The sequence below is a fragment of the Thermobia domestica genome, chromosome 8 (assembly GCF_964235325.1).
Source record: "Thermobia domestica chromosome 8, izTheDome1.hap1.1, whole genome shotgun sequence".
NCBI lineage: Eukaryota > Metazoa > Arthropoda > Insecta > Zygentoma > Lepismatidae > Thermobia > Thermobia domestica.
Window position 1 is genome coordinate 127,769,449 of NC_137461.1, and position 13,149 is coordinate 127,782,597.

The 13,149-nt window shown below is 35.3% G+C and overlaps 1 protein-coding gene across 2 annotated transcripts in view; it reads right to left on the reverse strand.

Annotated features, from left to right (window-relative positions):
• Dp (transcription factor Dp) overlaps positions 1–13,120 on the reverse strand; it is a 71,896-nt gene extending 58,776 nt beyond the window's left edge. The window contains exons 1-2 of one of the 2 annotated variants that reach the window (XM_081768986.1): positions 12,744–13,120; positions 3,570–3,688 (exon numbers count right to left, since the gene is read on the reverse strand). In XM_081768986.1, the coding sequence (XP_081625112.1) occupies positions 3,570–3,688; positions 12,744–12,792 (168 nt within the window). In that variant the 5' untranslated portion in view covers positions 12,793–13,120. The remainder of the gene's footprint in view (positions 1–3,569; positions 3,689–12,743) is intronic. The other variant, XM_081768987.1, reaches the window with a different exon arrangement.
• Positions 13,121–13,149: the final 29 nt, after the last annotated feature.

Here is a 13,149-nt window from a genome sequence, read left to right on the forward strand (position 1 = left end):
AAGCCAGATATCCTCTTGGGCAATTTGTAGAATTACATAATACTTAAAAATAATTAATATTTTGATCTGCTGAGTTAGGCATAAGCCGAACTGGATTATATGACAACAATGCCGTTACCAACTGTGGATATGTTGAATATATGTGTGCAAATAATTTAGTGAGGTTATCAATCATTATGTAATAGTTGAAATGCATATTTATCCCTCTCTGTGAAGAAAGAAAAAAAAAAAAGAAAGAAAGAACTACTTGCAATGTTCCACAGACATATTGAGCATGATGTACGGTACCTAATTCTGAAACTTATTTTCTATTTAATAGTTAAGCTATCGAAATATAGTGTAATGGTTACCGGATCAACACGGTAAGAGACCCGGGCTTGACTTCTGGCTCTAACGCATTTTTCACTCTGTGTTTTTATTAAATTTGCACGTTTAGACAATACGGTATAACCAAAATCGGTTGATTCCTCTCATTTCTTCATAAAATATAAATCTAACCATCATAGGTGTACATTAACTGGAATGTCCAAGCACAATAGGAGTTGCGGTACACTCCATTTAATCTGAAAGTATGAACACAGCTCTCAAGAGTGATGGGTGTGTGGCGAAGTAGTGGTTTGGGAAGTAAGCCGATATATTTACTTTTTTACTCGTAACCCACGTATTAATCTTTCATAATGAGCAATCTTTTTCAGTGAGAGACATGTAAGAAAAGAAGGCGAAAACCATCGAATAGGTTAATTTCAGTCGATATCCCAAGATATTTTATCCGGAGAACTACATTGAATTGCAAAAAGCGAAAACCTGTGATTGGGACAAAGATCGACCCCATCTCCGGTTTACTGTTGATTTAGCCGCACTTAGATCCCTCGGAGAACTTCTTCACTTTGAAGTTGATTACACTGGAAGATTATTCTACAGAAACAGTAACGACTTTCTACTTCAAAAAGAAAACGTCGACAATTTCACCGAAAAGTTCCTCGCACCTCGACTTTAGAATATTCAACATATGATCAGTACTGTTTGCTACAGTTGCCATAGAAACGTTATACTTATTTTAGTTACTCGATTTATTTCAAAGACCTCTAAAAAGTACTACATAATGTGTTTCTATTAAATATTTTTATCGTGTGGAAGATTCGGGTTCGTCCTCCGTGTGAGTAAAAAATGATTTGATCCTATTCTAAGATATAGGTTCACATCTCATAAAGGTCGAGTCATACCAAATCACAAAAGTCAAATTTTCAATATTTAACACACCATATCGCTTGATTTATCCAATAGCGAAGTGAATTGTCCTAGATTACCTATTACACTTTACTTAATTTTGTTATTAGGAATTTCTTTTAAGAATGCACTGAAATCCTTGGTAACCATATAATGTCAAATGTTATCCGATCTAAAGTCTCTCTCTCTCTCTCTCTTCTCTGAGTTGAGTTGATTTTGAGTTTAACGTGGAATCCGAACTACATGAGCTCCCGGTCTCCCACGTCAAAGGTGCGTACGCTAACTGCTTAGCCACGGATAAGCTCCCCCCCCCCCCCCCCCCGAGTCTGACCTTTGTCCTATACATCTAATTCTAAGGTTCAAAAACCTTCAAACAGCAATCGTGGTAAAGACATGAGTTCCTTTTCCCTACTCACGATAGGTCACTGTAAACCTGATATCACCTTGGTAATGAAGAAGTAATGTTCCGGCCGCTGTGCCTCTCAGATTCCTCAGGTAATCATTGAACAAAGATTGGATGAATTTTTGAGCTGCAGTAAGAAGGGTAGAACGAGAAAATAATGAAACTGTTCACCACCGGATATATATATATAAAAGCTGATCTCATATGTCGCTCTGAGAAGGCACTAAAAATTACCGCAATTAAATCTCGCGAGAGTAAGCATTTTAATTAGTTCATGTTTAAAACACTTGATGGATAATTGATGGACATTAAACTACAGAGAGATAACGAAAAGTTGACAGCAGACATCCTTGTAAAGAACTGATACCTTAGAAGGTGAGTCCACATATATGGAAACGAAGTGGAACGTCCGCCAGGGGCGCTAGAATCGCCCAGACAATAAGGACAGCACAGCAATCAGAAACCAGTTGTGTGGAGAATTTGGTAGCAGGAAGTGAGGTGCTCCGAGTGCAAAATGTCTCCAAACGTGACCCCATTCTGGGAGGGGTATATCGCCGCTCCTTTCCGACATCGGATTCAGCTACAATGCAATTATGAAACAGTTTTCGTCCAAGATTTTCACCATTTTCAAGAAGGGCACTGCCAATGTACTCAAACGCAACAAAATGCGCAGCTAGAGGAAGCGGGTGAGCGCATAGACACGAAAACAACACTCCCGTCCCAAACGTACAATGGATGTGGTTCGACACGTGCAGAAGTTGTTGACCCAGGAGAATCCGCCGCCACAAAGAGACAAGATCCAAATCAACTGTAGAGGATAATCAGCCAGGATTTACGCCTGCAAGTAAAGCATCAGCCACGTGTTTACACACTCACAGCCAAACAATCCGGGAACGCAGGGTCCATTGCAAACGGTATTTAGCAGGTGACCAATGGAAATATGTGGTCACGTTAGACGAGGTCTGGATCTATTTGTCAAACTCCAAGCGGGCTCGAGCCGTTTACTATCATCCAAAGACTGCCAAGGACTATGCCAATTGCGTCCGCACAAGCCGCGAAAGTTTTCCCCGTGGCTTCATGCTGGTTGCAGGTTTTTACCATAAAGGGAAATTCCCCTGCATACAGTTGCATGAAATGTGGAAATTAACGCAGCATACTATCAACAACACGTTCTTGAACCATTATACCGGCAGCATATTCCGTCATTGTATGGTACTGAGGTGTCGAATTCATTCATCAAGACAAAGCAGCCAGCCACATGGCTCGAACAACTGTGGCATACATGGCCTGCAAAGCGCGTGAAACTGGAATCCATACTATCACATATTGAGACATCCCTGTGAAGACTCCCGATGCTGCACCAATGGACTTTTGTGCTTTCTGGTGTTTGAAGCGAGCGATTTCTTTACGTCGCCCACGCACATTGACTGGCTTGTGGAAAGTTTGTACGGAGATGTGGTCCAAACTTGATCAGATTTCTCTGAACAGAATCCTACTTCAATGGAAACTTCGGTGTCGGGCAATAGTTTATAGTCAGGGTTGTCATATCGAGCACAACCGCTGGTGGAAATACGCCTTTCCGCCCTAGCGTAGGGGACACAAAATAGTTTCCATAAATGTAGACCAACCTTCTGCTTAACAATGCAATGCTATACAAACTTCAACAAAACCTAAAATATCTTCCGTTGTTACACGCATTTCGAACAACTGTCCAATGAATATTCATGGAAATAAGATTGCTCTCCAACACATATATTGATATTCCCAGCTCTACTGACCAGTTACTATGGAATAAAGACAAGAACACTGATATATAAATTATAAAAAATTGGATTATTATTATCAATGATATTGATCTTCCGATATATTGATGATCATACTCAAACCAAATGCTATTCCTATTATATTCTTTTCAACTGTGTAGATGGTGAAGTCTTACCTGGCTTCCGTCTTGGTTTGGAGCTTTGAATATCGCTTTCACAGCTTCGTTATTAATTGTTGTTGCCATCAAACCAGTAATTGGTTTTGTCTGCACCATTTTGACCATCTGTGGCTGTCCTGAAATAACAAGACCCACTAAATTAACCGATGAACAGGTTTAACAAATGAAAGATCTTTTAAAATAAGCTATACGAAGAGCTAACGGTGTAAGACAATCATTTCATAGAAGACGAATGTTAATTGTTAATTAGAGTCAAACTACAACCAGTGAAAACCAAAAACAAATTAGGCATGCATAGTTTAAACTACTTTGAGAGTTGGTGTGTACTAAAAAAAAGAGATCGTGAATACTGCTAATTGCAACACTTCATTATTTTTAACGTCACGCAGTTACGATCTACACATTACAGCGTCGCAATGAAGATAAACACTCGACCACTGAGCTCTCGTACCTCGCATATTATTCTTTCGAAAGAGCTATTTTTCAGTGGGACGGGAAAACAAAAGGGCAAACTATAGAAACACGTTCACTTCGGTTGATCTCAGACGACATTAACGCACAATCTCACTATTATTAATCTCAAAAATGATTTAAATTAATTAAAGGAATGTTGAGCGTAACTGTTTACGATACTCTTTAATGCCTAGCCCAGCGCTGACGGAAGTCATCTTGACTGAAAGTCCGTAAATTGTGCCTGTTCTTCAACAATTTATTCCTACCCTGAAGAAGGGTGGTTGATTTTGTATTTTGTTTGTTTTTGCTAGTCTTATATATCACTCTTATGAATATGTCAATAGTTGACACACTCCACTCTCCTGTGGCCCAGTCAGAAGACATTTCACACTCAGTCTTTTCAACAAAAGATCCTACAACTCAATCAATCAGAAGGATCCTCACAAATTTTATAGGCACTGTTAGAAACAAATTTGGTGAAATGCTCTCTAAAAGTCGTCGCAGCAAAAGCTGTATTAGTCATTCCTTCTAAGCTAATATAAAAATAATAAACTCACTTCCTCAGATATTGCAAGAGGTTGTAAGAAGTGATACCCCTACTTCATGGGGAAGAAATTGTTTTGTAATACAATATTTAAAATGTACATATTCCAAATATCTTTGTATTATGCATAATTGAGAGAATGCTTATGATTCCGATTAGCTAGCAGGAACCCCCACTACCAACTACAATTGTATTTCATTTTCATATTAAGTAATGATAAAATTTTATATTGTCAAGTTATACTCGTTTTGCAAAATAATTTTACTGTATAGACCTAATCAATGACGTATTCTACAATATATGTACAGTTACAATATATGTATCTAACTGAAACTTTTACTGTTTCAAAGATTATAAAAATGCATGGGGATTGCCCTTTCTTGGAAAAGAGGCATTACTGAAGAACAATGTCACCGTTGTATACAGTTTCGTTTGAAATCCTATTGTTCTTTTGGAAAATAAAATATTTAACATGAAAACGTCACTTTATTGGGGGTTCTGTCGAAGTTTCCATTCCGTGATTACGTTATAGAGTTCTACTATTATATCAATAAGAGTGCACATAGATTTAAATATGAAAGTATCACAGGAAGCTCTTTATATATTTCCCAACTGTCCATGGTTATAATTGTCACTTACTGATGACAATATGAGCGAGCAGTATTCACTTAAATTCACCATAGCTAATCTACAGATATGTGTTACTTTCTTCACTGATACGGTTGAATGTAGTTGTCTTGTCAATTGTAGTCTGAATTTCTGGACACTGGTTCATGGTGATAAGGGATAGAGCAATTTTTACGTTGTCGGATTCCAAGAGCCAAAGTTTCGTTTTGATATTCTGGTTCGGTGGAATGAAGGGTGATCAACATTGAACATAATAGTCTGTATAACGCAATGACTCTGATCTCACGCTTCCTTGTTAAGCACAAATACCTCAACATTTTCTTTTTATACAATATTTCTTATTATTGCCATAAATTAGAAAGTTTACTTGATATATCATTATTATGAAGCACAACCAGCAACCTGTGAATAAGATTAATATTCAAACATCAAAACATCTAAGAGTTAGGGATTGCATAAACATCTAAGCAAAAGTGTTTCGATCAGCCACGCTAGGCCTAATTCCCAATAGTTCATAGTTAGGCTAATAGTTGTCGTTAGCTGTGGTACCTTCTGCTTGACGCGAAGATATTATCGCTATCGTCCAGGCAATTTGGAGACGAGACGAAGGCTTGAGTAGAACAACTGGTAAAATAAATATATATCATGTGTAGAACTATTTAAAATCGAGTACATGGAACATGTCTTTCATGATCATTAATCATGCCCATTCCAATCAATAAATCAGTCTTCAGTTGTATCACATATTTTGCATATTAAGAATTATATTAGGAAGTGTATGACATTTCGTACGCCACCCTATATATATATATATATATATATATATATATATATATATATATATATATATATATATATATATATATATATATATATATATATATATCACGTATTACAGTTACCGATTTCATTGTTGTACAACTTAGAGAGTTTCTACGTAAAAGTCATCTCCGGAGAACCACTTCTAACTTTTAACGAAATGTTATGTGTTGACTCCCTGTCTGAATTAACTGGCTAGCACTGGAGCTGACGAAAACAGAAGCAAATTTTTCCGAAGAATTTATAATTATTCACATGCACAAATACATATTTTTCTCTAGAGTTATATGATCATTCAGTAAGAGCAATAATTAATGTTCAAGGTATACTCGCATACTTGCAAATTTAACATGAGTATACGCTAGATCATTGATGGAAACCTTATAATACACTGTGGACCAGACCAAAATAAGAATTTTACGTGGAGAACACGTGAATTCACAGGTCAGATGTCAACAATATAAATGTAACACATAACAGCTCGCTTCAGGGTTGCGTTTGCAAAGTGCCCCTGTGCTATACTTATTAAGTGTTCACCAAATTTTGTACATAGACCTTGTACCAGGGTTGGCAAAAACCATGGTTTTTATTGAAAAAAAAAAAAAAAAAAGTTTTCTTTTGGTTTAAATAATTTGATGTATGTATTTATATCACATATGGACAGAAATAAGTTTGTTTCGCCTTGGTGTTACTATGCAACAACCAGGTTATGCTGAAAGGGTCACAAAGGTTAAAGCGGTATCCAAACCCTTCTCGGCTTACATCCGAGAGAAATTGTCCTCCATTTGTACTCGAAACCGGGACTAATTGGCCACAATGTTTACATACTTGTAATTGTCAAAAGTAGTTTCAGATAGACAAAAATATAAACAGTTGCACAAGTGAAACCATTATACATATGCAAATAGACAATTTCAAAATACTACAGAGTACAGAAAAGCTAGTTTAGACCAAGTTAGCTCACTACGATTTTTATTAATCCAAGTTAAAGAAATGCAAAAACTTAATTTACATATCAGTAAAAAAAAAGTGAATTAAGATACGAATTATTTGAGTCCGCTTTGGCTCTGACCCATTTATACATAAATAGATGTCAAAGATTTTTCTAATTTCAATAAATGCTTCTCATGGGATTTGTATACCCCCCTATCCCCCCTTCCCCAAAGTACGGCATTTCGATGTATTTTATCAATAGTAAACATTATTAAAACGAAACAATATTTAGAACTTTTCTTTGCAACTGTATAACAATAATAACTATAAAAAAATCACAAAAGAAACATGTGAAGTAATGAATGGGGAATTTAGATCTGAATATAATACAAATAATATACGGGAGTGAAACGTGATAACCCACAAATGTGTTATTTATTTATTTATTTATTTATTAAAAAAAAAAACTGATTCAAATCAGCCGACCCTGCCTCGTACACAGCAAATATTCCTTTACAGACGCTTAAATACGAATTTGTGTCCACAGAAACGTTGAATTCAGATGGATAAGTAATTAAGACAATAAGTCTAGAATGAATTGCAGTACTACGTAGAACGTTAAAAAGTGTATCATGTCCAATTACTCCCTCATATGTGGCTGGTAATCAGTCAAGGGCTTTTTATGTCTCAGGTATAAAATCAAATTGAAAGTTATCGTTTATTTGTACACAGAATCATTAACTTTGTAAGAAAACGAAGCAAGTAACGTACACTAATTTAAAAATATAATGTTACGCATATTTGTAAAGATTTTAAAAAAATAACTTGTTCATTTACCTTTTTTATTTAATAAGTCAGAAATTTAACATACTGTTAAATGTACTTCACACTTCTAATATCCCCCATCCCCCGTTAACTTCTTCAGTAGTTCTGGGTAACTAATCCATGTTTAGCACTATCTTCTATTAAAAATCTCGAGTTCGTTTACATGAGTGGTGAGTTGTGGCGTTTGAAGAACTGTTGACTGTTCCTGTCAATTTTGATAGCATGTTACTGCTTCGGGATTACTGAACTGCTATTAATTCCTTATTTGTTTTTCGTCTGCTATGCAGGAATGAAATATCTTAATCATTTAAGTTAAAATATGCATTAATGTAAGCCTGTCCGCTTCTGAATAATGTGTACTGTTCTATATCTGTTATTCCATTTCAGAGGTGAACAGGCTTACAATGATATTAATTTTAAGTCATTAAAATATTTCTTTTCCTGCATACCAGACGAAAAACAAGTAAGAAATATGTAGCAGAATCCCAAAGCAACAACATGCTCATCAAAGTTGACAGGATGAAGAAAGACAGGACAGATAAACTTTGTTCTTGTATTTACGATTAGTGCGATTAAATGCTGAACATGTCCATTCCATTAACCACGTGATAAGAATCAACCTAAGACCTTCCTTGTAACTACATGGTTAACGTACGCACCTTCGACCTGGGATATCCGGATTCGATTCTAGGTGGGAGCGCAAAATAAGAATCTGTGTCAAAATTTGGACGAAGCCTATTAACCTAAGGCCTCACTACTGCAGACGTCGTATTTCATATGAAGTAGTATGGTAGAAAAAAATAATATACATGTTACTACTATGCAATCCTCCATAGAAGTAGTATTTGTGTACAGTTTATACATCATAACATGTTATATGTACTTTCCGAAAGTATTTTAAGTCGCAATGGTTTGATATAGCACTCTAATCCGAAACAAGCATCGCTTGCTTTCGTTCTTTCAGACTTCCAACCTTCTCAGTGAATTACAGAACTCAAAACATTATGAAAGTCTTTTTATTATGTGAATAATGTATTGCAACGAGGGCAATTGCTGGTTGCTATTCAAAAACAAACTGAGATTTATTTACTTATGTGAAACATGTATTCTTGAATGAAATTAAAGCTTTAAAAGCACAAACTGCTGGTCTAAGACACAAAAACAAAGAGTTTTTTCTTAAGAAGAAATTTGAAGCTTCTTTCGATCATTTATTAGATCAGGATCCAACTCAGGCTTGTGCACTAAAATGAAGCGAATGTTCCTGGTCTTACAATGATTAATCAAAATCAGAAGAAGGTAGAATTAGTTGTCGAGAAGTCCTTAGGTAATAATATAACATGTAGTAATGTGGTGTCAAAAAATTGGAAGAAATTGTTAAATAAACAACCTACCGTAGTTGAAATCAGAATTTCGATACAGTGGATAAGAAAAGTAAATTAAATATTGGATCCTTTAAGTGTACTAGATGAAGAATGAAGCATGAATCTGATTCATCTTTTCATATTGAGTTAAATAGTTACGATTACAATATAATCAATGTTCCGGAAACATGGCCTAGGGGTATCCTTGTTAGTTCATTTTATGGCAAGTTAAAAATATTCTCTGATTCCTAAGACCTCAGTTATTCAAATGGAAGAGCAGAAACGATCAAATGACAATATCACAATTTGGTAACAGAATGTGCGGGGTCTTAGGATAAAAAAAAAAAATCAACTGTACTTTTTTCTGCTGTTGCAGATTGTTCGTATGTATATGTGATTCTAGCTGATACCTCGCCTAAGTGAGGATTATTTTCCCAATACTTATACCTATTTTAGAGTTCACAGAGTGTATGAACCGAATATCTGTGAAAGAGGTGGAAGAGTGTTAGGTGCTGTCAACGAAAACATCAAAGTGGTTAGAAAAACAGTCTGAAATATTTCGAGAATGTCCTTTTATTTTCCTAATAAAGCTAACAAAAACTTATTACTACTTCGCGCTTATCGCAACTCGAACGTATCTCTCTATGTGTTCGACAATTTCTTTGGCAACATTTTTAAGTGGGGCAATAGAAATTTTCTTTATGGCATACATTATTATGCCAAACGGAAAGCTAAAGTTTTTTTTAGCTATAGGTCCACATCTCATATAGCCTCGCTGCTGAAAGAGACGCTACACTTACAATAATTTCAAAACATTTCTTTAATTAAAACCAAAGATAAAGCATATAGAATACATAAGGTAACTGGATCCGTGAAGCATTATATCGCATTTGCTAACCTCAGAAAAGTTTTAATAATAATTTCAATTGGACAGAGCAAAGTATGTGTCGAGTATTGAAGCGTCTTTAGTATATAATCGACAGAAATTTTGGGGCTTTCTTAATAAGAATAACAATGTTATTTCTTAGTAAGAATAAAACACACATTTTTGGTTCCAAACAATACGTCTGACAGGTAAAGAAAGCATAAGCCGGCGCATGTACACTCATGTCCAAAATTATTGTCGCATGTCTATAAATATGTTGTTCTAGGAATATAATTTGATAACGAATGCGCCGGTATTTCTTATAATGTTAGTATGTGAATAATTGGCAAAGACATGTATGTGGAAAATTTCATGTCAAAAGAGCAGTAAATAAGAACAATGAAAGGATTTTTTTTTGTTTTGTTTTGTTTATTTAGTTACATTTTATTTTACTCATTATGATTTTCGTATTTATAATTCTTTTCCTATGAAATTTACCACAAATATACTTTTCCCGATTACACACATATTATTAGTATTAAAAGTACCTTACAAAATTATAATCAAATTATATTCTTACAAGAATACAGTTATAGATATGCGAGAATAATTTTGGACATGAGTGTATCATTTTGTTTTCACGTAATTAAGTTCCCTCTTTCTCACTTATCTTTCACATATTTGCTTTCAGAAAATTAAACAAAAATTGGTGCAACTCTCTCTTTCATTATAGCAATTATAAGTCAACCCAAACCAAACCATAATCATTGCAAGTTACATGTTGTTCGCTGGACAGGTGATTGCCTACTGTTACCCGTGGCCAAACTAACTACAAGAACATAGATTATGTGTGACAATGTGCACCTCAAGACTTTGGAGCCCAGCGGATACAAATGAACCACAAATACTACCGGCAGTAAGTCATGCTTAGTTGCCCATTAAGGCGAACCGATTTTATGCAGATCTTCGTACGATGCTTACGTATTAGCAGTCATAAAATTATAGAAGTACCTATACAATATGTGAAGGTACTAGAAAATCTTATATAAATAGATTAGCATTCTTATTTATAAAATACTTAATGTATTCATATATTCTACTAATACAAAAAGGTAAATTACAAATATAAAACAGTATTGCATAAAAGTCTGAAAAATCTGTCACTCTTTAAATCGGGCTTAAATGAGCATAGTCTTGGGCCCAGCCTTTTCGAAGAAAGAAAAAAGAAATGCTAATTCTCGGTTGTCTTAGGGTTGGGGTAGGTTACGTTAGGTTTACCCTACACCCTTTCGCATACCTCACTTCGACGTATATAAAACATAGTTCAGTGTCGTCTTATTTACGGTCCGCATAGACTTACGTAACTCACAGGACTGCCACCTTTTACTTCAGTAGAGCAATATATAATAATAAAAATATAAGGCGATTTTACATCTATACATAATTATTAGGTTACGCTAATATGCACCATTACTGATGCGCCTGCTCCTTACGTACGCAACCTTCTCGCAGGCACTTTGATACGCTCTTCACTGACTCAGATAGCATTCCTACTTCTTAGTAGTCCCATAGCACATGTTGGTTCGTGTTTATAGCTCAGTTGGGAGCTTGTTTAGATGAAGGGGCAAAAAGTACGTAAAAAATAAAGATTTATAAAAGAGTTCAAGTAAAGAAAGCGCAATTGATTAGTGTAGAATTGAGAAATGCTATAGAAAATGTACGTACTTACTGGAAGCGCAAATTAGAGAATAAGAATATAATTATGCCAATAGTTATCCCCAACCTAACGTAATATTAACATAAATTAACGAAGATGTATTTTCGAAAAAAGAAAAACGATAGGCCCCCTCAAATAAACATTCTTTCTCAGCTGTTTAATTGCATACTCCCGAATGCGTATTTATATTCATAACAAGTAAACCCTAGTAAACTGAATCTGCACCCGGTAATGTAACTTCTCTCGTAAGAAACACTTTCTATAGTACTAAGACTGAATTTCCTAATCAAAGAAGCGAGTATGCAATGGATTTAAGTACGCAGATCTAAAATAGGATGGCGCGCATAGCTCTGTAAGCTACATTAAGTTGTAGTTTAAAAATAAACACACTTTACGACAAAAAATATATATACACTTTCACTTAACTTCCTGATTCTGGTGCACGGAGTATTTTTTTTTTTTTTTCACTTAAGAAAATGACCTTTAAAGTTCCGTCAAATCCACAATCATTTTAAGGTAATCCCTCAGTTAAGATCACGCAATTCTTGTCCACACAAACTACTCCTCCAGTCACAGAATGTAAACAACTGACAGTGTGGATTTTAAATGAAAGTAAATATTTCATCATTAAAGTCAGCAGGTAACCATAGTTAAACTTTTTTCGCCTCAAGTTCCTATTACTGAAGTGTGGTTTTGTTTTATAACAACCCCTTTTCATAAATAGTTTTATCTACCCTTTTTGCACATGTTTTCGGAAAAGCTCGGTGTTTTGACTAATCTCTTGTTACGAAATATCGGTCAATTTTCAAAGGCACAATTTCTATCGAAATCGAGCTTACAGAAGATAAGTCATGAAGGATTATTCCACTTATTTCGTTAGAAATCAATATACTTTAGCTGAAATAAAGGGCCAAATCAAACACGCGAAACTATTTCTGATTACTTGGGAAGCCCATTTTGCTAAAACGACCCCGAGAAACCATACATCCTACAACTACTACACACGTAGTCCATTCACAAAACTTACCACTTGGGCTTTGTATCCAAAGATTAACTGTATTATTGGGTTGCGTCATTTTTCTTTATCGTTCTCCGCTTGTACGAAAGCCAAACACGGAGAGAAAAACTGCAAATTACACTTTTCGATCAGTTCATGATACGACCACCGAATTCAGTAGATTTTGTCGCTTTACCAAAATGGCGACGGTGATTCTCCAACATTTCGACGATGGAAATTCACAAAAACATTAAAAATATGTGAAGGTCGACGCTACTTTGACGTAGCTAAATTACTCATGTTTCTAACTGTGCATAAAACAGACAATCAAACATTAAATACGCGGATAAAACAATCCCGAAAATAGAGCAATTTCGTGCAAATACACCTGAGATGAGCTTGGCGGCAGGCACAAAGCTATACAGGTGATTGGTTA